The sequence below is a fragment of the Phaethon aethereus genome, assembly GCF_964289735.1.
Source record: "Phaethon aethereus genome assembly, chromosome: 11".
Classification (NCBI taxonomy): domain Eukaryota; kingdom Metazoa; phylum Chordata; class Aves; order Phaethontiformes; family Phaethontidae; genus Phaethon; species Phaethon aethereus.
In genome coordinates, this window is record NC_138587.1 from 7,046,523 (window position 1) to 7,073,068 (window position 26,546).

General features: G+C 38.9%; 1 protein-coding gene across 1 annotated transcript in view; it reads left to right on the forward strand.

Moving 5' to 3' along the window:
* Nucleotides 1-792: 792 nt before the first annotated feature.
* Nucleotides 793-26,546, forward strand: part of SUCLG2 (succinate-CoA ligase GDP-forming subunit beta) — a gene marked incomplete at its 3' end in the record, with an annotated part of 131,613 nt that continues 105,859 nt past the window's right edge. The window contains exon 1 of the mRNA XM_082004753.1: nt 793-1,876. Within this exon, the coding sequence (XP_081860879.1) occupies nt 1,397-1,876 (480 nt within the window). The 5' untranslated portion in view covers nt 793-1,396. The remainder of the gene's footprint in view (nt 1,877-26,546) is intronic.

Here is a 26,546-nt window from a genome sequence, read left to right on the forward strand (position 1 = left end):
GTTTGCACAGTGTTTTTCCATTTACTAAACCCAAACAATAAAAGGTATAGTAAAGAAGGTTCTCCATTACGTATATTATGCAGTGAAGGTGCTCCTCATAGCATTAAATGACAGTGTTGCATGCAATCCACACACATTATCTGAAAGCTTATATACCTGTTATATATATAAACCTAATGCAGACAGCCATAATAGTTTGTATGAATAAGAAACACTGTGCTTACTGAACCACAGTCATGAAACTAAAAATGAAATTATATTTCCTCCATCATAATACCAAAGTCAGTATATAATATTTTGAAAGAATAAGCACACAGTAATACCTAGGTTAATACTGGGTACCATACATTATTGCTCAATGCTATCAAAAAGCTGCATCTTCAGATTCTTTATTGAAACATATTACATTACTTAAAATTGTCATGACAAAGACAAAACTGTTCAATTTCAGATTTTTCTAACGCCTCAGTTTTTATGAAATTGCAGATTTTTTTCTAATAGCAGTATAATTTATTTGCTGATTAAATTCCAATAAAGGAGGTGTTCAGTCCCCATTTTTTTAAAAACACATTTAGGAGTGTAAGTCCTAAGCACTGACAGGAGCCTTCGTCTTTGTTCCCACTCACATCCTGGCCTAGAAGATGGGTATTTGGCTGCTTTGTTTATCCAACTATTTCATCATAAACCACTGAATAAATAATGTTCATCATAACTAATGCCTGCATATAACGCTAAACTCTGCATGTTTCAATATAGGTGAATTTAATATGAACTGTTGTAAAATTGCAAGGGTATCTCATCTGCTGCTCAATTTTCACAAACATTTTTTTTCAAACCATCATTAATTGCTAATCTGTGTGAGCTATTTCAAGTCAACTCTCCATTACTCATGGGTGGATTATCCAGAATGTGCATTAAGCAGAGACAGATACAGAAATCCTCAGTGGGCTCACAGAGACTGCATCTGTGAAGACCAGGCCATTCGACTTTTGAGCATGCTTCAGACTATAGACCCACTACACCTGTGCCCACACCAGCCCCTATGTCCTTCCTGATGGATGGAATGAGGCATTTTCATAAATCTGGCTTCTGGGACTCTCAAGAAACCACAACACAGATTGGGTACTCTTATGTTAGGTTTTCTATCCACGCAATGAGCTACCAGGGCTCTGGTCTTAAGCACTTTTCCCCAGGTGGGCCTGAATTCAGTGTCTCAGTTTTGGCGTTAACTAACAGGTTTTACCTGTGGATGAAGAAGAAACCGAGGCATTTTGTGGAGTTCAGATTAAAGTGCCTACGAAGAGTCAGCTGGATCCCAGCAGGGCTTATTAGGTCTTATTAGCTTAGGTTAACTTACTATTTCCTATTAATAAAAAAAAAAAATACGCTTTTAGTCATGAAAAAGCAAAAGTCAGAAGGCAAACCAGTCAGGGCAGCACCTCTAGCAGGCAGCGACCTGCAGGTCTGGGCTGTCACCTCACACTACCCAGCCCCTCGCCCACCGTTGCCCCCGTCGTCCCCAGCCGCTGCCGTCCCCGCGAAGCCCCCTCCTGCTCTAACCACCCGCACCGCCCGCCGGCCGCACACACAGCGGCTACTCGCCAACGCGCCCTGCCCTCGCACCGGCTCTGAAGGTCCCCGCACCGCCCGCCGGCCCGGGCGCCACGCCCGGCCCCTCCCCTCGCCTCCCCTCCAGAGCGGTGGGCGCCGCGGGGACGCGCTGCGCTTCCGCCCGGGGAGCGGGGCAGGGCGGAGACAGCGGCCGCCACACAGGGCACGCGGCGCGGATAAGATGGCGGCTCCCCTAGCTGGGCAGGCGGGGGCTGTGCTGCGGGACCTGGCCCTGAGATCCGCCCGCCTGCGGGGCGGCTTCCCGGTGAGTGAGCCCGGCCCCGGCCGCCGCATCCCGCCGTCTCTGCTGGTGGCCCAGGCGCTGAGGGAGAGCCGCGGGCCGCGCACCTGGCGCTCTGGGGAGCCTCTCCTCAGAAACCGCCCTGCTCCCCGTCCCCTCAGCCGCCGCTTTCCGCCCCTCTGAAGCCGCCTTTCCCCCGCGGCCGGCGGGCCGCCCCCCTGGCAGCCTCCCTCTGCTCGCAGCTGGAGGGAGACCTTTCGCTTTCCGCCGTGGCGGAGCTCGGGCTGCTGCTCAGGTTTCGTCGCCTGAGGATGCGTTAAGCCCGCAGCCGCGCGAGCCGGCAGAAGCAGAGCGAGCGGCCGCCGCTCGATCGTGCCTGGAGCTCCGCGGGTTCGGGGCAAAGGTCCGGGAGCGGCGCAGCGGCCCCGGGCAGCTGCTCCGGCGGGACGGGGCTGAACCGACCGAAGCGTGTCCTGAAACACCAGCTCCGAAAGCCTCCCAGCCCCTAAAACTAGAAGTACTTTGGATTATTTTAATAGCAGAAATAGGTGATATCGTGCATGAAGTAATATCCAAACACGTTTTGGGTGGCAGCATCGCCTTGGCTTTGGTTTTGTGCTGGTGGCTGAGGTTGGGCTGGAGTGGGGGCGCCCAGTCGAGCTCACCTGGAAAGGCCGGTCGTAGCTCTGGCTTCCCGGGGGTCTTGAATCTCAGAAGCGTGACGGGAAGGAGGAAATGGGCCTTCTTGAAGGGCTTGCGTTCAGGAGCTCTCTTGAGGTGCAGCGGAAGTTCCCTATTCACCTCGACAGCAGAAGTGCTGAAGGTAAAATGAGATATGTACATTTTAGACAGCTCTGGTGCCTTTGGCAATCAGCCTCTTTATTTTGTCTTTTTATCAGATCAACAGCTTCACAGGTGTCTGCTTTGGTCCACGCTTCTGAGCACAAGTATTCTCCCAGAAGCAGAGGCCTCTGGAGCGAACAAAGCTTGTTTCTGGCCGGTTCGGCTCCACAGGTGCCGCTGCTGGGGGTGCTTGTGGCTGCCAGTGTACAACTGCATGGGATGGCTGTCGGATAAAGCGTGGTGTTGGTGCTGAACATAACGTGCATTGTACATCTACTTTTGTATGGTGTTATCTTTTAACCTGAAGGAAATCAGCTAGCGCAGTTTTAAATCTGAAATCTTTTATACGCAACTTTCCTTTTTTAATGGTGTGTATAGTATTTGGCAATCCAGTGCCATTATTTATGACCATTTCATAGATGCACACACACAGACAGGGAGAGAGTGTATGTGTGTGTATATATTCATACATATAAACATGTATGTACATATTTATCTGTATACATACATATTTAAATATGTTTGTGTTGATGAGCAATCCTGTTAGTCCCAACGGTGTTTGGTGTGTATGCGTTATATGGTTGAAGATGTGTTCCTGCCATCATGACTTACGTGACTCTCATCCTACGGTAAGGAACTCAGAAGTAACCTCCCTGTTTTTGTGTGTGCCCCAATTGTTCTTGTTGGGCTCTGATGTGGAGCGCCTTTGTAGGGCTTGAGTAAGAAGCGCTGTCTGGACAGAGTCATCTCAAAGTGAAGTGTAGAAGATGCTTTGACTGAGTTTGGTTTCAAGCCCTATCTTTATCTGGCGCTGCAGTGGGGATTCGAGGTAGAGGTGGAAATTTGGAGTTCATGCTCTTATTCTGTCATCTTTCAAAGCATGGAGTGATCCTGTAAGTTACTCTACTGAAGTAACTGGTTATCCACTCAGATTCCCAAGAGTATTCTTGGGATATTAAGCTGGCCAACTTCTAAAAAACCTTTTTTTTGTGTGTGTGTTACTTATGAAATAGACATATTAAAATTGTATTATAAATCTAATTTTATTATCCTGTTTCTGAACTCTGACAGATATTGAGAGCATCTCCCAAGATTTGTGCTTTCCAAGGAGACTGTTTTCAAGAACCGTATCAATACTGCATAACAACAAACCCAGTTCTTAATTTAAAAACTGCATAACAACAAATCAGGTTCTTAATTTTAAAGTAAAACTCTTTCCTGTAGAAAGGTCTTCATTTTTGCAATGCTACGTTATAGAATTCCCATGTAAATAATCTCTTCATCTTCCACTGTCTCAGACTTTAAACTACTCTTAATTTCGTCAGCCGGAGTCTGGATTTCTGTGCTACAAAATGGGATAATGAGTCTGAGAGTAAGAGAGTCCTTCCATTGAAAGAGTTTTTCTCATTTGTATCATTAACTACTTAGGCCAGAAGTTGCACTGTTACATTTATTTATTTACCATAAACTAGCAAAACCTGTCCTGTTCTCAAAGCCTATCTCATTGTTCGTTTCACAGATAAGGGTCTTCTATGTGGTAAGGATATAATCAAGAAACATCAATCTTAAACTTTGTTGTTTTGGTAACCCTGTGTGAGTAGATACTTGGTGAGATGTAAAATCTTTCCTCATAACTTTCATGACTTGCTATTGGAGTGGTGTTTGTATGCTTTGTATGTGTTCCAAAATTTCTTACTATTTCAAAACTGTTGATGATGTTCATAGCTGTGTTGAAACAATCTTTTTGAGAAGTTTAGTTGTATACTGCCATTATAGTCTACACACAAACATTTTTCTGTTCCACTTCATTTTAAGGGTGGAATAAATGGTACTTGATCGTATCACATGAAAATATTTTATCATCCTTCTGCTTTCCCTTTGGCTTTTTACCTTTTTATAACTGTTAAACACTTTTTACTCTTTTTATTTTTTATATTCTTGATAGATTCAGTTCTTCGTGCTTTTGGAGTTTACATCTGACGACGTGTTTCAAGAAGATAAAAGATAGATTTCAGTTTTCTGTGGCACATGTGGACAAGCGTATTTAGACCTGCTCTTCCTGGGACAATATTTGTAAAGAGCTGTGACAAATGCTCTGGGGACCACTCTGCAGCAGAATTCAATCTCGTTGGCTAGCAACAAATAGGCTCTATTGAAGGCTGTTTATTTGAATGGGAGTTGGATTGGGCCCTTTGGGAGAATGCTGCGTTTTCAAAATAGCTTCAAATGCAGTGGATTTCAGCGATGAATATAAATAAGGAACAATTAAATCAGAATCATAAAAAAGATAGTGCTAACTCTCCAGTTTTCTAATACAGTGAGCAGATTGGCTGGTGCATTATGCAACCCCGTCCTAGCCTTCAAAATAGTTTTCAGTCCTGCCGTAACAATTCCAAATCTTATGCATATTGAAAATACTAAAAAAAAAAAAAAAAGAGGGGGGGCACGGAGGTGGAATCAAACAATATTCCTGTGATAAATCTGCTGAATACTGTGTATGCTAAAAATAGGGAATTGTACAAGGTTGATCACTGCAGATGCCTTCAATTCCTAGACTTGAATGCCTATAAAGCCTCATTAATGCTGAACAGAGAAAGTTCTGTCTTTGTTACGAAGCTATCAGCTGTGAGTTTAATGATCTTCCATGCAACAGAAAACATTACTGAAAATAACTTTCAATTCATGACTTCAGAAGCTATACCAGTGCCAAATTCTTACTTTTTTTCTTGGCTTTATGTTAAATTCTTGAGAGTTCTTTTGAAGGTTTGGACTGTTTCCCTATTTGGCTTTTCCTGGTTGACAGTGTTGCTGTAATTTTTAAGGCTTTACATTTAGAGGCAGGAAATACATGAGCCTACAGACTTTCACAAAGAGTTTTTTCTACAGGTACCTAAACCAAATGACTGAAAATCCCTCTTCAAACTCTAGACAAAACTGAAATGATGGTGTGGAACAGATGTTTGGCCCACTCCTCCCTGTCAGTTCCATCAAACACATGGTTATTGAATCCTTTTTTTTGAGGTGAAATAAGGAAATGAGAACATAAACATAATCTTTGACTGTGATTTTTTTTTTTTTTTTCAGGTAGTTTTATACTAGTAGAACTTCTGCCTTGGGAGCAGTCTGGCTGGCACAAATAGTCGCAGCTTTGTCTTGAAGTAGAAAAGCTGCACTTTGCTGCATTTATTTACCTTTCTTTGTACCTCATGTAGGTATAATCAGGGGATAGGGCTAATTAGATAAGAAGAGACAGCCTTCATGAATATGACATTGGGTTGAGAATTAGCTGTGACACCTGCGGTCTTAAACCTGGCTGTGGATAAGTAAACCCTTCCTCCATGCCTTCCGTCTGAGCTCCCAGCCAGTTTACCCAAAGAGACTCCTTATCTTGCTTGGGTATATTTAGGATTCATTAAAGTTTTGCTGTAAAAGCAAGTTTTGTTTTGTTTTTTTTTTCATTGATCTGTCTCCTGAGGCACTGGATAAAGTGTCAATAGATGAACTCTCTGTTTTCTTTACAGTTATCGGAGTGGTGTGTTTCCTCATGTTTTTCATTGGAATATTGTCAGTGCCTGTGGCAATTTTTTTCTTTTTTATTTTCATTTGGTCTTTCTGGCTGATGACTGCCAACAAGGATACTATGAAGAATGTGTGAAGATGTTGAGATTCTTTTTGGGAATACAGAAAGTGAGATGAGTGTTTAGAACCACTTTGGCTTTGGTTGTTTTCTTAGAAGTAGATAATTTCTCCACTATATTTTCCCCTCTCTTGTTTGGAAGGTTCATTTTCAGCAAAAACTGGAGACATAATCATAGAGTGCTTAGAGAGATGATTCTCTCCCTCCCTGTTCTGAGGACTCACAGGTACAGTTTCAAGATTACTTAACCCCAACTGATACTCTTTTTTTTTTGTTGTTGCTGTTGACCACACCTGTGGCAGGTAGCTCAGCTCGTTGTTGCCTCGGGCAGTCCAATCTTTCTGTGCGTGTTTGAGACTATAATCTGCAGCTTTGAGCATATACCCTAAGGATTTTCTCCAGAAAATTCCCTTCTCTAATACTCTCTGCTGAGAAGGCAGATTTCTAGCCATCTGTGAATCAGTTAGCTGTATACTCCTCTCTTCCCCGCTTCATAGCATTTTAATAAAACACAGGACATAGAAATCATGTATCTGTGCAACTGATTATGACAGTAACTTTGGAACTGATAATTAAACATTGATCCATAATTAATAGCTGGCTATTGATCTTATTTTAACTGGATAACACAGCAGGAGTAGACGTGAAACTAAGAGGATTTAAGATGACTATTGGGCAAAATTCCTTAATAGCGGAGGTGTGCTGTGCTGTTGAATAGATGCTGTTGAAGTCTCTGTTGCTTGAATGATACTCAAAACAGATTCTAAACTTTAAGCTGAAGCCCTCCTTTAATATCATGATAGAAATTAAATAAGCATGCAAGGTTGGTGGGGTTTTTTTGTGACATTATGCTGATGGCGATGTTCCTATATAATTAGTGGCTAAATATTGACAGTGAAGGAGTTGAAAAATAGCAAGTATTTACACTTACTTGTTGAAACACTTTTTTAAATCCTCAGTTAAAATTTTTTACTGATAGCACAAAATATATTTAGTAAAGAAAAAGTGCTTGAGTTTCACTTTTCATGGTTGGTTTGTTTGTTTGTTTAAAAGGTGCTGGTTTGTTGAACAGATTTACCCATGAGCTTTTTCCTTCCTGGCCTCTTGTCTGGTCTCTTTCTGCTTGCTCGTAGGTTTCCTACACTACAAGAATCTGTATTCCAAAATTGAATTACATTTTCTTTTATTTCTGTGGTGATCTGATAGCATATAAGCTTAGAATCCAAAATCATAAAGCTCTAGGCACTGTCCCCATTGGGCATGAACGTGCATTGGGCTATTTCACTCAAAGACTGTTTCATTTAACAAAAGCACTTTTAAAATATTTTTTGAGTGATACATTATTATTCTTTCGGGTTTATTTACCTTGCATGTTGGTAGTACTTGGTGGCAGATTGATTTCAGTCCACCCTGTTTGTCTTTCATTTGTGCAGTAGTGCTTTATTGATTGGCCCTAGAGAGCAGAGTAGTTTAAATTTCCCTCTATCATTTGTATCTTGGTATAATTAATGATTTGGATATTAGTTTTCTGCTTTTCATAATAAAAAGGTATAGCTTTGTGTTGTTTACAAATGAAGGACCAAAGGTTACGTGCATGTCTTTATCAGCTTCATTTGTACAAGAGGCATTATAAATATACAACTTTGCAGCGTGCTTTCTGCATTTGTAGAGTGAAGATGTGACTCTATATAAAGTGCCTAGGCATTTTCAGTTAATAAATTTGGCAGTTTGTCTTAAGGAAGGTGGAACAGACAAAATACATACCTTCAGGATTCAGTGGTGAGTAATTCAGCCTGGAACAAAAGGTTGTTTTGTTTTTAAACAATGAAACTGTACATGGAAGCGTTTTATTTGTCTGAAAATGGATAAATATTTTGAGAGCATCAGTAGCAGCAACTTTAAACACCCATTCGTACAGTGTGCTTTTAGAATACTTCTGGAGCAATAAGCAAGCTCATGGGAACAATGACTGGGAAAGATGAAAAATGGCACGGCATTACAGAAGTAGATAAACTCTGAGGAATATGAACAATAGTCTCAATTTGTGTCAGGAGGAGAGAGAATCACTCTTACTGTAGTTATTTTACCTTTGGTGTCCAAGTCTTGTCCACTTAAATTCTTTGTGAGATGCAAAAGTTGTGTAGGAATTGCCAGGAATGGAGAATTAAGGGAGGTTTTTGATTATGTTTGGTAGGTTTGTCTGCTTATCCAAGACTTTTGACTAAAAAATGTGAAGCTGCAAATTAAAACCCAGACACAAGTTACTAGTGGAACACTTCATCATTCTTTTGAGATCTGACCCTAAGGAATCCATGGACAGAAGAATAGTTTAATTTGACATATGCTAATTTAGTGGCAGCCAAGAAAGCAGTTACTCCCTTGGGGGGGAAAAAAAAAAGTCGCTCATACAGAAGGTAGGTGTAAAAGTGTCTGGGAAATTCCATTTATGGGAAAAATTATATGTGCAAATTATAGATAACTGATACGTAAAGGTAAAAGATCCAGATAGATGTTTATGAAAATTATAGATGAAAGTGCTATGAAAAATAACAGCAAACTTTTTATTGTTAACAGATTATTTGCTTAGCTTTTTAAGGTCTGAAGATGGCATGAGAAATTTACTTTCCCTTCTAGCTTCTTCTAACTCTGCCTCTCCAAAGACATTAGAGACAGTGAATCTATTTAATTTAATCATTTCATGCAGAGTTGCAGTCTGGATTTGTTTTTCAGTTAAATGGCTCAGATTAAAATAGTCTAATGCCATACATTTTGGAACCAATATTTAGAGCTTACTTTAAACATGATGTGAAATGTTATGTGAGAGCCATTGGAATGCATGGAGGCCCATCTAGGGAGGGGTGATGACCCAGCTGAGAGCCTATGGTTCAGGATTAGCGGGCAGACCATTATGAACAGGGTTATTGTACATGTCTGCTACAGACAGCTTCATCAGCAAGAATCAGATGAAGCTTCAGACAACTGGAGGAAGCCTCAGGTTAGCAAGCCCTGGTCCTTGTGGGGGACTTCATTCACTCCAGTATCTGCTGGAGTGACAGTGCAGCAGGGCACAAGTAATCAAGTAATCCAGGAGGTTTCTGGGGAGCATTGGTAACAACTTCCTAATGCAGATGACTAAGAAGCCGACAGTGGGAGACGCTACTGGACCTCATGCATAGAAACAAGGAAGAAATGATTGGAGATGTGAAGATCAGTGCAGCCTGGATTTATGAAGGGAAATGCTTGGCCAACCTGATAGCCCTCTCTGGTGAGGTGACTGGCTTTGTAGTTGAGGGAAGAGCAGTGGATGTTGTTTATTTTGATGGATACAGCATGGGCTCTAATTAGGTACTAGGAATGAGGCTGGGAATATTCCTAACTTCCTTAATTAGTGAAGTAATGCTATCATCCTTTGGGCTTGGAACTTCTGTTCCGTTGGATTAACCCCCTTTTCCTTCCTCTCCCTCCATATAGTCAGGCAATATGTTTTAATAAGTTTATCAGTGCTGTTCAGAACCATGCATACCCTGGAGTTTTTGTAAGGCTACATTTAATTGACCTGTGATGTATGTTATGACTATTATACGTTTGGGTTTTAGGAGCTGCATAGATCTTTATGTCAAGGGTAAACAAAACCCTGGTGCATAACCTGTCTATTTGGGATTTTTTCCATGTCCTCATAGTACTTCTCGATGTAGTCCTAATGGAGAGGTTATTTTGGTCAATCCATTTTCAAAATGCCTGATAGTCTATCCAAGGTGACAAAAACATGGCAGGCAGAGTTGTCAGTCTGTCAGGTAGGGAAGTGAGGAGTTGTCTGCAGTCTTGCAACCTGTTACAGGTTATGGATTGTAATGTCTGGTCATTTTTCAGTATTTTCTTCCACTGGTGCAGAGATGTCTCATCCCACACCACATTGGTAGCATCTGTTAAGAGTGAAATAAAATGAGATTTTATGATTAAAAAGCAAAATACATGTTTTTAAGTCCCTGATCTCAGTAATAAATCTTATTCCTTTGAAGGTCTAGTAAGAGGTATTCTGAAAAACCATCCATCATAGCCAGTTGTCTAGGATACTCTTTTAGATCGTTCCTATAGCAGTGGGAAATTTGGAGATGGTGGAGATGGAATGTCTCCCTTGGTGTTTGTCACCGAGGAGCTCAGGGCTGGGAGGAGCACTGGGGAGCTTCTGACTCTGCAGAGTTCGCAATTCCCACCCCACGCCGGAGGTTGGCTGGAGGGTTTCTGGCTGGTTACAGACTGGATTTCTGCAAGCGGTTGAACGCTTTGTGCATTGCATTGCTGTCTCTTATGAGCAGCCATTTTGGGTTGCCATTGGCGTTGCTGGTGACCTCTGTTGCTTAGTGCATGATTAATGTTATCAGCTGGCAAGTAGGCAGTGTTTTTAAAGAGCTACTCGATGAACACGCTTCTGATGAAGGATTGCTCTCGCCTACTCCCTTTGCTTGCTGATTAGCTTTTACTGTACACCCAGCTTCCATGTGTCTGCAAGTCTCAATCATTCCAAATGGCCAGCCATGGGCAGTGAACGCGTCTGTGTTTCCAGGAAGCAAGAAATCAGAGATTGTTTTTGTTTTGGGGATGACTTGACATAGATTTTCATTTGCCTGGAAAGTTTGATCAGTGGTTTTGGAAATGTGGAAATCTGCTTCAAGGTCAGAGTCTTTGATAATGAAGAGATGATGTTGCTGTAGTGTCTTAGGTTTGCTTTCAGGCTTGAGAATTGCAGCAGGGTGAATTTTCATTGTGAACAATGGAGAAATATTAATAAAGAAATGATCTGCAAAGGAAGGAAAAAATGTTTATAACTCGGCTTCCTATTAAAGCATACTTTCATTGATTATTCTGTGACAGTTTCTGGTTTCACCCCAACTCTACCCAAGCAGACAGACAACTGTCTTCCTCTTGTATGTTTGTTCCTTTGAGCTTGTTTCATGTCAGTCTGAGACAAATGGTCTAAATAAAAACAGTATTTTTTTTTAAAACAATAAAAGATGTGAAGTATTCAGATTTAAACAAAAATTGCATACCAGTAATTTTTTTGGTGCTTCCAGGGTAGAAACTGTTACAGTCCATTCTGCACTAGTTTGGTAAACCAGCTATGACTTAGGCATGCAGTGGAACTGTTTCTGTAGATACTTTCCTATATTTCTTTATTCTAGTGCCGTGGGTATTTGCATCTTTAGTGCTTGGGAGTGCTCTGCTGCTTAGTGCTGAAAGTCATAATCTTATGTGATGACATAATTAGGTAGCATGGAAATTATCATAATTTGACTTCAAGTGTTAAAGAAATGGAAGAAAAAACTGTGATTATGTTTCCTATTTGCTTCTCTGTGGTGAGAAATGGAGTTCAAACTGTCTAAATTGGCATTTTGTTGGTGTTTTTCTCAAAATATCAGTGATTCCTAACAGGTGAAAAGGGATTTTTCCAGGGTATGGTAGGCATGAAAAGCTTCTTTGATTGATATGATTACTTGAGTCAGGAATTCAGAAACATTTCTGATCAACCTGTTGACCATGTTTTGCGTTTCCTAATGATTCAGGAAGCTTAATTAGGATGAAGTGTACAAAAAACTGATAGTGGGGATACTCTGAAAAGCATACTCTTTATATTTCATGGTAGGTGGTAAAATAGTTTTAGAATTATTTTTTCCTGGTTATATTTAGTTTACATATAAACCATAGTTCATATATAAAACTATGCATGTCTTCATAGTTGCATAAAAGTGTGATTTTAATCTTTAAAAAAATTAGGAAGTTAAACACTTTGAGGGGAAGTTTAATATTTTTGTTCTCAAGGTGTTTAAAATAAACAAATACTCTGATTTATGTGGACAAGATAGCTCATTTCACTTTTTGAATGTGTGGTGCATATCACCAAGAATCTTTTTTCATTTGCACAGGCAAGGAATGCATTACGGTATTTTCTGCAACTGATTACACAGTTGTGTATAGTAGTGAGTTTATTTTCTTCAGATACTTCAAAGCACTTACTTTTTAGGTCAGGAAAGTATGCTTTTCCTGAAGCTTTGAAGTTTTAAATAAGCAAAATGAAAATAATTTGACTAAAATTAATTACTAATGCAAAGCAGTGCTACTGATGGCTAGCACACTGACAAAAGCAGAAATTGAATTCATATTCTTTTTTCCTTTACCCAAGCAAAGGCTCTGAAAAGTGATTCTAGATGTATAAAGCTCCTGTAGGCACGCTTGCTTCTTGGGCACGCGTGGATGTACAATAAGTATTTTTAATACTTTTTTTATTCTACTGAAGTTTGGTTAAAGAATGCAAGGAAAAAAAAAGATTTTGCAGATGTTTTCTGATGTGGGGAGGTCATGTTCCCTACCTACTGCAAAATTGTTTGCCCCTTTGAGTGGACTAGCAGCTTTGTGTTTGGGCAGGCTGCTTTCTGTTGTTGACACCCGGTTTGTTATGTGACCTTAGACATGTTGTTCAAACCAGAAAGCTTTCACATCATGTTGTAGAATAAGGAGCCTGCCATGTTTCAGATGGATTTTCAGAAGTTGCTAACGATTCACTGCTCAGGTGAACTTTAGTGGGATTTGAGTATACTCAGCGCTGCTCAGTCAGCCTTTAAATGCTCCGCAGAGTGCATCAGAGAGCTTGTCGGTGTCAAAAGTGTGCTGTCACTTAATTTGCAGCAGTTTCTATTTTGGTGTTTGCATGTAAATAGAGGCCTTGATACTCCCCTGGGTGGAGGTGCAGGATGCAGGTTGTCAGGGATTTGGCTATGTCCTGCTTAATTTGGAGGTCAGTCTGTAGCAGCCTGACTGAAGCAACTGCTGAACAATAGGCTGGCAAGGTATGGGAAAGGGAGTAGTGAGGTCAGGATCTTACTGTTCAAGAGGACATTCTTTCTACCATGTCCTCTTTTACTTTTGAGGACTGCGGTCCTCACAAAACCAAATCTGCAGACACCCAGAAAGATCATCCAGGTGGTAGCTGCTAGGGTCTGCCTTGTAATGCACAAGGGTGTGGGCTCAGATTCTGGTTTTCTGAGATAAGGAGAATAAGGATGACAGAAGGAGCTTGAGTCCAACCCTGTGCATGTTCCTGGTAGTTTACAATGGAGCTTAGTTTGTGGGAGAGTGTACTTACAGAATAGCTGTCAAAATCCCTGTGTGTAAGCAAGCTGTAAACAAATCTATAAAGTATAATCATTACTGGAGACTTTAAATCTGCAGTGAGTGAAGGACTTGCTTCAAGTTCATTCTTGTCTCTGCTTCCTTGCATGAGAAGTAAACAGAAGGATAAATCAGAAAGCTGAGTTTATAAATGTGATTTAAAGGCACATGGGAACAGAATTTTGTAGTTTCTTTTTTTTTGCCTGAGCTAATGACCCAAATGAGTTCTGCAGTGTAGGAATATCACACCACACTGCATCATTTCCAGGGGAGTGCAGAGGTTAAGCTAGGGATCAATCAGTTTGCAATCAGACTGATAAAAGGACAAGGAGGCGTACAAGGTAAAACCAAAAGAACATAAGACAGAAAGGTGTAGAGGGAGATGTTCGGGAACCCTTGAAAGTAAAAAGGTTTCTTGCAGTAGACAGCTAGCAGGAACATTTGGAACTATTAAGGGAAGCATTACCGTTTTGTTAAAATAACAGTTCAGACTTTTCAGCCCCACTTCCACACTGAGTGCTTTTACTTGGAGACTGGCGAAGCTTTAAATGGTCCTTATCATTTTATCTGCAATACTGTGGAATACCCAAGATATAACTGAGATGCTTCTAAAACTTTGTTTTTCATGTGCATATTGCTGTGATTTAGATAAAAGGGGAAGGTTCCCGAATAGATACTGTTTCATTTTTTGAATCCAATCTGTACGGCCTTGTAAATCTGTTTCAGATTTGCGAATAATATGTGAACGAGTTTGGTGCCGTCTTCTGGAGTCTTCTGTATCTGTGGCATTTGTTGAAGTACAGCAAAATTAACAGTTTCGTGTTGGAGCCACTGTGGAAAGATTGAGGAGGTGGGTTTTAATGAAAGAGATAACTAAAGTAAAGAAAGCCTGGACAGAATCCAGCCACTTCAGAACTGATAGATGCACTCCTGACGTTCCTCTTTCCTAGCCAATGGATTCCACCATTGAGAGAGGAAAGAAAATGCTGAATCAAAAATAAAGAGGGCTGTTGTATCATTATATGTTTCCAAACAGAATATTGATTAATATGTCATTAAAGTTAAATATATTTTTTAGTGGCAGGGAATGTTGGTTTAGAGGTGGAAGAGGTAAATCCTCATGAGTATTTTACATATTTATTAATAAATTAATCTTGAGAAGGTGGGTAGTGAATGAAATGTTCAATCTCCCCCCAGTTGTGATATTTGAGTTTTAATCTTAAAAAGCTCAAATAGAGCCACATGGTTTTAGATTCAATTACCTCGCAAAGTTGGCAGTTCAGATAGTGAGCAAGTTTTGAGAAGGTTCACCCAACTCATTGAGGAAATCGGGGCAGAGTGAGGGAGTTTGATTCATGACTTGACTTTGGGGTCAAATCCAGTAGACTTAGTTCTTTAGTTAAATCATTCACTCTCCCAGGTTAATTTTAACATTCAGGGTAGGTTGTTCAGGTTGAGGCCAAAACTTCTTTTTCTAAATGGTTTTTGCAGGATCTTGCTACTTTGAACTGTCTTGTGTCACACATAAATGTCAGACCTTCTTACTCTGAAAGTGCACCCTGCTGCAGTCTCTTGTATCTGACTTTGTATTTTCTCCTTAAAAAGCAGAAGCATGGCTAATATGGCCATATCACGTAGAGAGTGTTTTATACGTGTTTTATTTGATATCAATTGCTGTTCATTTCTAGAGTATTATTGAAATGAAACTCCTTTGGCAAGATGTCAAATCTGAAGGAGAAAGTAATACTGTTTCTCATTTAAATTGTGTAAGAATAAATGATTACAAATTGACAGATATTGCTTGTAGTGATTCTTTTCTTGAGTGAAAAACAAATTCTATTTCCTTCTTAGTTTAGGAACTTAAAATTCTTAGGAGATAAAAAGAGCAACTAGATGCAGCACCAAAACAAGCAAAGAGAAATTGAGTTGAAAGTTTAATAGCTGCTTTTGTTTTCAGGGCCATGTTGCACCACACTAAATCTGCAGATGGACAATGTTTTACTGTCCTATTCCTGTAGATAGGTTAGAATTTATTAGTAGCAACAACAACAAAATGTACAAGAGGTGGTTGTGTGAATGTACCACATTCTTCAGTGTCCCTAATCCGAGTCCTGCCCTGGTGAGCTCAGTAGAGCTGGTGTGTCATCTCAGATACAGTTTCTCAAACAATCACTACCTGTTAGAGCAGCAGTATGTTAACACATGCCCAGTTCAGCATGTCCCTCTGCAAGGGGGGACTTTAGAAAGCACTGGTGCTTGTACGCCAGAGGGGCACGTTTTCTCACCTGTGTTCAGGAGGGTCAGGATCCCGGGGTGTAAGTTCCTGTGCACATAGCTGTGAAGTTTGCTGCTGCAGCAGTAGCCTTTTAGGTCTATACAGTTCTAAAAACTTGTGGGTTTTTCAGAGGGCTCATCCTGAGGATTCACTTACTACAAGGCTTTTATTATTCCTTTAAATAGTGTACGATATGTTCTGGTTTAATTTGTTTTGAAACAATTCAGCCATACTTTCTAATGCCTTATGGTACTCATCAATACTGCCTGTATATCTGTCTAATAAGAGTTCAGTAAATTAACATAATCATTAAACAAACAAATTCTCATTCTGTTAGTAATCGGTGACTGCCAGTTTCTCAGCAGACAAATAATGTCAACTGGCATATATTGGGTTTTCGCATGCTTTGTTATCTCCAGGTAGGTAATCTGTAGTTTATATCCTTGATTTTTTATGTTGCCTTAGAATAATCACTGCTGCCTGGTGATGGAGGAGAAGGTAATTTCTCTTAACTAAAAAGGATGAGATAACTAAATATACCTTCCTTAGCTTTCCAGTTAAAATAGCTTCTTTTTCTAAAATTGATGTGTTACTAGTTCAAGAAGGCTCTTCCCTTTATTTCTTTGATGTTTGTCAAAATCTTGATGTTTCCTGCTGTGATGCACTGTGATTCCTGCATTCCTATCTCTCTTTTCCAGTGGCTTCTATTAAAAGAACTTTGAACATGACAAGAGAAATTGGCTTTTCCTTGAACTATGTGAAAGTCTTCAGGGTAAGATTTAACTAAGCGCTTGTTTTGATTGCATGAGCTAGAATTAAAATGGTGACACAAACACCTAATATAGTAATAAAAAATAAAAAAACCTTTGACTGTTTTAAACTGTAGACTTCTGAACTATAGCTCTCCTGGAGTGTTACTGTTCTCTACAATGAATTGCAGTGAATTTGAGTAATTGCTTCAGAAGGAAGTGTGCAGTTGAGTTGTTAGCATGTGATTTCATGTTGTCTTCTCCAGGCTTGGTTTGCAACAGGCAGTGCAGTCTAGTGTCTCTGCTACCCTGGGGTAAGGGCAGGCTGTTGTCACAAGAGGTGGTCCTGCCCCCACCCCTGCATTGCTGGTGTGCCACTTGTGTTGGCTCTCATCTTCACCTGGCCCTCTGGTGGGTTGTGTCAGGGAGGTAAGTGGGCAGCAAAACATGCTTTCCGCTGGATTAGCTCCACTTCAGGCTTGGGGGACACGAGGGAGGGCATAGGAGTGAGCAGCTGGGGAGCTGTGGTGGCAGTTTGCCTTTGACTTATCTGAGCAGAAATGGGAAACCACAGCCTTGTAGTACTGACTTCTTTGAGTACCTTGGCTTCTTGGTTTCATGGCTGTTAGAGGAGCTGTATAGCTCTGTGAGGGTAAGTCAGCAGTATGTGGGAGAGTGCTGGTGAAGTCTAAACTAGTGTCAGCTTTGGCTGGAAGGCTGTGTCAGGCAGGCAGGTGTAACACAGCCCTCGTTTTCATGGATTGCAGAAGCACATGGGGAGCAATTGGTCGATTGCTCAAGTGTGCAACTCTTTAAATGTCACTAAACTGCCTACAGATTGAGCTGATACACTTCTTCAGTCTAAGCATGACTTAAGGGTGGATTAGTGTTTTCAGGGGCTTCAGAATGCTCAGTTTTGAATAAACTAATTTCGGTAATTGAAAAACAGTATTAAGGCAATGCCAGGCAAAGATTTTTCCAAAACAGGATTTAGCTTTGGGCTTTGTTGTCAAGATTTGCTCACTCAACATAATGACTAGATTTTCAATAATGTGGACTTCTGAGCAGAAAGAGTTGCCTGTTTCACTCTTTTGAAATTTTTAAAGTTTGCATACTTAAACTTAGGCTTTCCAAGCGCTCGGCCATCCTCTCAACTGTTTGTCTGAGCCTAATTTTTTGAAATAATTTAACAGTAGAAATCCTAATAATAATATTAGCCCTGTTTGTGCTCGTCTTAGAACCAAGCCCCCAGTTCTGGGTTTTTTTGTGCATATGAAGAGAATCGTTTCGTTATTTAACACAGACATGTTTCAGGGAGTCATATAGCTGTTAGGAATAGTAATAATTAATCCACCAAAACAGGCTGTCTAGCTTTAGTAAACAATGATGTAGTGGCATATTTCATGTTTGTTTGTTTTTTCTTTGAAGTTGAAAGTTACATAAACCTTAACAATTGCTGCGACAGGTCTCACTCATTCTGAAAAGTGAGTATATGGTTCAGTGGTATAAAACAGTAAATTGCCCCTACAGTTTATTGATCAAAATGTCATAGCCTTTAAAGAACTGGGACGTGTGATTTTTCCCCCCCCCCCCCCCCCACTCTCTCAGACATACTGCATTTTCCCTGCTCAACATATGTTGCATGGTGTACTTTAAATAGTAACTTTGGAACGAAAAGGCCTATAACTGTTAACTGGAGTTTGTGTGTTGCCTTTATTTTAATTCAATTAAAATGAATTCCCATTTATAGGATTAAATAATGGAACTTAACTCTTAGAAGGTCTTCAGCTGTACCTGTGGAAGCTTTTAAAATAAAATGCTGATATTTAAGGTCAAGATTGCTTACAGAGTTTTGATACAAACTATGACAAGAAATAAGCAATTCCTAATTGCTGCGGACAAAAGTATGGAAACTCTGGTTTTGTCAGGAAAATAGTCAAGACTATTTCCTAAACTAGCTCACAGAATCAGTTTTATCCTTTATAAATACATCGCAGAAGTCGAGACTGAGACTTTGATCAAAATGCTCAGTGTTGGTTGAAGCTGATGGCCTGCTTGATAGCAAAGGGACTTCACTGCCATATTGTATCCAATCTGAAGTGAGCAATTTGGGATGTTGACGGAAGATGGTTTCCTCCGTGGCTTTTAAACAGGATGGTCTGGATGCTAACTCCTGCTTTGGAAGATTAAAAATATTGATTTGTGGTAGCCAACAGGACATTACTTGGGAAGGACATTTGCTGTCTTGTTCTTCATAAAACACCAATAGGTGTGTGGCATTAATCATCTTTGAAGAGAAGGGGATATGTGGTTTGACTTGCATGGCAGACCTTCTAGCCGATCGCTCTTACCATGCGTCTTTGTTTTCTTTTGTGCTTGTAATACTTTCCTTCATACAGAACAAAGCATAGTAATCTCTGTATGTTTGCTTTTTATGGCTTACATTTGTGGTAAACTTTTCTGTTTAGTGTAGTGCCTTTTTGCTAAATTTTTGTTTCTTGTCAGACTAACTCTGTGGATACTTATTCTTTACGTCAGCACTGCCAGCAAACTGAAATAAGTGTTTTAGTTTGTTTTCAGTGGCTGATGTAGTATATTTCAAGTATATGAACTAATAAAATATACCTATATCTGGTATATGGTTTATATGAAGGTATGCTATTTAATTGTATTTCTGGTCGTTCCTTTTTGATAGGAACTTCTCTTACAACTTTGTCAATGACAGTAGTTGTATGTCAATAAATGTAATAAAGGTTTATATCTTATATTGATGAATGGTATGCTGTTTCATTACTGTCATCTTTGTGTATCTGTTTTCTTTCATATGTGGTTGGAATTGTATTACAGGTCAGAGTGCACAAATTGAATAAAGTGGCATGCTGTAGAATGTGCTGAGTAAGCAAATAGATTTTTTTTTTGCTAGATGCTCTTATTTTAGATAAGATACACTAAACATACTTCCTTTTTGTTTCAGATACAGAATCCATCTAAAATACCTCTCCCTAGACCTCACAGTTTTTCTCCGCAGATGACTTATTTCTGATATAACCATTACAATATAGTTCATATTTATAAAACTTGATACTATATACATTTGACATATAATTTGCATTCATGCAGAGATCACTGCGTTGATAGAGCTGTTTTATACTGGCACAGGATCTATTAGCATAGTTACAGCTACATTACTTCAGTGGAGCAGCAGAAGGGAAAGAAAGTAGAATGCATTTATTTGACCAGCTTTTACGGTCGGCTGCTTTTCAGACATCCATCTTTGTTTCATGATGTTAATACTGGCTTCCATTCATGCTATGAATGAAAAGGATATCACTAAAGTGTGTCTTCCTTTTAACAGTCATGCAATAAAATGCATTAAGCTAGGCTAACGTAAACAGTAGAGCTGCTCAAATTATATAGCTGTGTCAAGGGATGTTCAATTATCCCAGAAATTTGCTTAGTGATGGTTTTGTTCTTGGTTTTGTTTTCTTTAATAGTGCTGATTCTCTTCCCCTAGCTAGAATTATTTGGTGTTTTCCAAAAGTACAGATTTGACCTGAAGAGACTTGGTAAGAGAAAATAAGTATTTAAGCTAGGGGGTTTTAGTGATATTTCCTAAACTCAATCACTGAACTTGATATGGGGAAATATTTGGTAAATGTGGATGCTTAGCAAAAGTAGTTCGATGTGGAATTAGGCCTAAAATTGCACAATATTTTTTAAAATTAATTTTCTCAAGACTAAAAGGTCTTGGTTGTAGTAGATCATAATTTGAATCTTTGGTTGTTTGTCAGACTTGACTTTTCAGTTCTTCTTTTCAGCAGTTTCTTCATATACTTGTTACAGAACAGATTAAGTGACTTATGTTTAAAGAAAACAGAAATCTACAGGTAGGTAGTGGGGTCTCCCTGAAAATGGTGTTCTCCAGCCCTTGTTGCTATTTTCAAAAATTGTTTTATTTTGCTTTTTGGAAGAGTAGCTTATCCTTTAGTAGTAGCTTATCATTGAATCAAAGAGTAAGTGCAAAGTTAACAGCCATTGGTAATATTGCTGGCTAAAAATGTTCCCGTCACAAGCTTCAGTTGTTTTACTGACACAGCTACTTGTAAGGCTCTACTGAGAGCTGATTTGGCTTCAAAAAGCTACTGATTTTTTTTTTTTTACATGGGTGCATGTCATCATGGTATTTTCTCCTTGTTTGTTTATCAAAGCTTGTTTGTTTATCTTATGTGCTCCAGTGCGACACTATTTGGCTACCTGCCGCATACGTGCTATGTGGCAGTATTTATGTGAAGTCATCAGTCTTGGAGTCAACCTTAGAGGTTTTACCAGGGAGGTCAAAGATGGGAAAGACAGAAAAAACATTATACTGAGCTAATACCTCAGCATATAGATTCAGATAAGAAATAATCAGTAGTCCAGTTTCATGAAGCTTATATGGAACATTTATTTCTGAGCAGAATTTTGCTGAAGTAGTTAACATGTAATTTGCAAACTTCTTGGTGAATATGTTAAGAGAGTTTATCCTATTTTTCTCTGTGTGTGTTTTCTTTTTTCAAAAGCAAGCACTCAAAAGATACCTTCTGGGTCATCTGAAAGCTGTTGCACATCAGAGTAGCTGATGCTGCATATATAAGGACAAAGACGTCTCTTTGTTGCAGTGTTTTCCAAATCTGTTTTTTTTACTTATACTGAAGCAGATTTCTACTATAAAATGTATGTGTAGTTCCACTCCTGTTTAACTATGTTGTTATTGTTTAGCCCATATTATTGAAATAATACAAATTATTTCTTGTTGCCATGTGACAGCTCAAGAATTGGCAAATTCAGTAGTGGAATAATAATTTAACTACTTTCCAAATACATTATTCCTGCAGAGCCCTTAGCATTTTATGTAAAAAAACACATGAAAAGGTAAGTGATTGTGCAGGTTATGTGAACAATCGATTTTTTTTCTCTAGCAGTTGTCAATAGACCACTCGTACCGTTATGCAACACCTGGCCCTGTTAAGATGGTCAAAAAGAGATGTTTGATTTCTTGATGCATATGCCACTCATTTTAATGATGCTGTATGTACATAATTGGAACAAAAATGGTATCTATATAAGGAAGTAACTTTGAACAGAAGGCTTGTTCAGAACAAAATACACCATTACTACTAGCAGTAGTTTCCTGAAATCCTCATCACTCTATAGGCTTTTGGTCCATATTAGTGTGATTCTAATTCGTAACAAAAATCTCAGAAGTTGGAGAAGGGAAGGGAGATTAGAGGTGGACCTCAACCATACCAATTCTTTGTGCTTTTGGAAGACGCCAAATAATTCTAGCCAGCAGGAGACAATCCAGTGTGAAGCTTGTACTTGATTAAATAATTCTGCCTTCATCTCAATTCATGTTACTGCTCAGTTGAGGCCTTTTGTTGCACTTCAGTTTTGGGATTTGTGATGCTGTTGTCAGGCTCCGAGGAAATGTTATCAGTTGTAATAGAGTCCTATTTAAGTATATTAATCTCCTTGATAAACACTTAGGTTAGAAATTTAATCTTAAGGAATATGTTATTAGGAATAATTTAATTCCTCTTATATTATTATTTAAAATAATTTTAAAAAACCACAGATACATGCTACTAGTGATGTTTTTCTTAGTTTTTATGAACTGATGTATTCTTAAAGATTATTTGTGATTTAAAATAAAGAAAAAAGAAAACCCTTTCAACTTATCTGTCATATCTGAATATCAAATAAGAGCTACTATGCATCTACAATGTGTATATCAATACACAACATACATAAAGAGCTCATATGAAAGTTTTTTTTTTGTAGTTATGTCAGGTCTGTTGGAAGTCTTCAGCAGAACCATGAATGATATTTATTTTAGCCTTTTAATAAGAACTTTCAAAAGACTAAATCCTTTAGATTCAGTTTTTCTTTATTCCATTCTGTGAAAGCATATTGTCTGGATCACTGGAGTGACTTAAAGTTTTTATTTGCTATAGCAACTGTAGCTAACATGCTAAGAAGTAAAATGCTTCTTAAAAAAGCTTTAGAAAGATTTATTTAAACCTCCAGCCCTTCTCTGCGTTGTTCAGAGATTGACAGAAGGTTAAGGTGTATTTACAGTAATGAGAATGTGTGTACGTAAGATGTTTTAAAACTTTTATGTTGTTAGAAAAAATGTCTTAAGCATAACAGAAGGCGGCCACCAGTGGAAAACTTTCTAGTTCTTGCCTGTCATCTTATGAAGATGAAGCATAAGATGTCACATAGGAAGTCAGGTTTTACTAAAGTCCGCATACTATTTCCAGTCTCTTCTTCACAGGCTGGTGTGACAGAATGTACTCCTTGTACTCCAATGTGACCTCGCAATAAAGAAACAGATGAAACTCGGATATCTATCTTAAACTGTTGGAACATACTGTGTTTCAACTACAGACAAAGCTGCATTGAAGGATCTGAGAGATGCATGGTGCTTTCCAGTCTGGTTTTCTGAGTAGTATGCAGGAAGAGGAGATAAAAATATTCAAGCTGGGAATGGAAAGTGGTGAGAATCAATAAAGTACAGAAATTCTTAAAAGGTAGCCTGTGCGTTCCTGTGCTTTAGTTTCCCCTTTACTTGCTTCCTCCCTGCTCTATCTCAGATTGAAATTATTTTTCCTGATGGTAATTCACAACCTAATTCCTCAGTCTGTTGTTTGTGAGAGACAGAAGAGCATTGGTGAATCTAGCAGTGCTGTTTAATGCTGCTGAGAGCAATTAAATTATTGACGAGTGGAGCTGCAGAATGGGAAAATAAATAATACAAAGTCTCATGACACTGGAGTTGTATTCTGTGCTGTGTTAAAGTGTCTCCCTAATAAGTCTCAGGGGGAAGGGATGGATTATGGCTACCTATAGCAGACTAGGTATGTGAAATAGCTTGCTTTCACAACTTTGTAGACTCTTATCCAGGCTGTCTTAAGGCTGTACCTTTGTGCGATAGCACTGTTACGGTCAGTCTCAAGTGTATAGTTATCTGTAGGATGTGTGGAAATTTAGGATGCCCAAGAAACTTATGCTGTTTGAAGCCCATCTCGAATTCTTGTGAGTACTTGGTATAAATGTATTTGAGAGGGTTGGGAACGTCATCTGGCAAGAATTTTTCAAGGTTCGTGTGCTAATTGATTCTTCTATTGCTGTCCCTTTTAAATCGTTCAGACATATTTATTGCAAGTGAACATCTTTGAGTTGGGAAATCTGTTTACTCTCATTTCTAACATCTCATGGTCACTTTTTTTTGGTGTGCCTTAAGCCTAAAATGCGTATGTTTGCAACTGTTTTGATTTTTTCAAGATGGTCTTGAAAGAGTAGTTGTCTTCACAGATTCAAAGCTTTTGCTTTATTTCATCTCTTGTAACTGCTTTATTTTGCCTGCTCTTCTCAAGACATATGGTGTGTATACTGCAAGTGCTTTAAAGCAAGTTTTTCATGTTCCTTGCTCTTTAGAGCTTCTAATACAGACTTTGTCACAGTTGGTTTCTTAAATATATTGCCCTCCTGTATACAGTGGTAGGCTGTACTAATTCGTTTTATTGAGTAGTTCATGCACAACCAGGAGTTTGTCATTTGTGGAAAGTCTTGATTGAAAGTCTTCAGTTAGCACTCAGTAAGATGGTCACTCTTAGAATCATATAATATAGGAGAGGAAGAAAAAAATGTATGTACTTACTAACCTTAAGTTTGTAGGCTTTGCTTTTCTGTGCTAACAGTTCTTGGCCAGGTCTTCATTTTGTCACCTTTTGGATGGCTTTGATGGTTCTTTCAAATGAATTATTCTCTTACTTACTTTCTGTGTTCCTCAGACCTGTCTGGTTCATAGTTCATGAAGAAAATATTCTTACAGTCTCTTAATATTAATTGTTTAATTTTTATAAGAGAACAGACCTATGTCCATATGCTTATGTGTATATGCACTGTATGTATAAATAGTAGTATTTTTAACACATAAGTGGTGATGTGGAGTATCCCTTGAGTTTTGAGTTATATTTTCAAGTTGTAAAACTGATATATACGTAAAGATTTTGTAACATGCCAAGAGGGTGGTTGGGAACAGAGCTTGTTGCAGGTTCCCGTTGGAGCTGTTAGGCTTGCTTTATTCATTAACTAGGCTGGAGCTGAGTTAACACTGGAGTGAAGCAGACCGTCTGGGTGGCACTGGAGATGACCTTTCTTCATAAAACAAACAGAGCTTTGGCTGCTTTTCTTGCTGTCATCTCTGTTCTGTATCTGTCACGTGTTGTGAGTTATCAGTGGTGGCCATTATTAGGTGGTAGCCCTTTGTAGTCCGTATTATCTAAGAGAATCCTTAAAAGATTTTATTACTTAAGCATTGCTGGTTTGAACTAACTGCGATGTCAGTTGACACACTGTGCTGCATTGCAAATTCCTTAACTGCTAAATTACTACTCAGACAGAAAACTTGAAAACAAGTTGTGTTGAAAGAGGCCTTTGTCAAGCAATAGCAACAAAAATCTGCCCCAGAATAAGATTGTTTGAATATTTTCCTTTTTGTTTGTTTGATTTAGATCAGCTTAGTAACACATACATGTGAAACTGATTTATTGTTCTAAATGATGAATAAAAGCTGTTTTGAAGACTTATTCTTGAATTATAAAACCAGTGACCAAAATTTTGTCACCTGTATTACTGAGCTGTAGAAATCTTTATATAAACCAGTTAGTTGTACATAAACACACTTAAGCATAAGAGAAAAATAAATTGTAAGTAAACATACTTTTATATACGAGAGAAATCTTTAGTAAAACTTTTAATTCAGCTTTTTATTTAATACAGCAACTTTTAAAATTTTTTTTCTATATTAATTCTATCCAAGATCAGCTTGACATGTGTCTGAAAGATCTTTTGGGTCCTATTAAATACAATATTATATAACATAAAAATTAAGAACTATATCTATAAGATTTATAAGAGATGAGCAAAAAGTGCTGTCAAACTTACTATAGACTTACCCTTTGTTTCAAATCAACTTCCAGCTATGGAGAATTAACCTTTCTTCTGGAAAGTACAGATAGAGTTTGAATATAATTGATTGTTTAACTCAAAGTTTCTTCTTTTCTGATTTAAATTAGAATTGATGGTTTTGTTTATCTTGGTATAAGTCAATCTGCTTTAACTAAAGGTGTGAACTTATTTTTCTAAACGCTGAAAATCAGATTGGTAATTCCTTGTTGCTCAAGAGAAATGGATTGAGAAGTGTCTTTGTAGATGTTCTCCTGCTGTAGCTCCAGGCGTTGAGGAGGGAGTGCACACATCAGATACAACTTTTAACCGGAGCAGAATGTCTGAAAGCCAGTTAGTTGTATAGATATGTGTATTGGTTTTTCCTCTCTTCTCCTCTCCCTCCCTCTTCAAATGCAGTCAGCTTCTCAGTGCTCTTTGGATGTTTTCACTGCTGCTTACAGCTGAAAGCGGGGAGAGGCTTTGGGAATGCATTTTAGGCTTATGGTAGTGGTCAAATAACACGTTAGTAGACTCCTGGCTGCCTGTGCGTATTCAGGTGATGCTTCTCTTCAGTGTGTGTGTATAGGTACGGATTAATAGCCATCGATCAATGACGATGTATTCTGAGGTCCTAATAATAATAATAAAAATATTATGAGGTAGTCTTTAGATAAACAATGAAAAAGAGAAGGTTAATGATTCTCAGGGATAAAACTGGTATTTTCTCCAGTCATGCTAAAAGCTTTTCTGTAGCTTGATAGAAACTATGGGCTTGTGGCATCAGCTTTTGTTTGAAATGCTCTGGTCTTTTTCCATGAGGCTAGAATTGACTTTCAGGGTGCCTCTTGGCTCCTAGCATTAATCCCTTTGTGGAAATGATCGTGAAGTAATAGCTGTTAGAGCCTAACAGAGAACTTAGAATGAGAAAACAAATTAAATATCAAGGATTATGAAAATGCCTTTAAATTTTGACCCTGTGTTCGAAGGCGTTGCATAAATGCAACAACGTACTGTCTCTGAATAACATGGAGG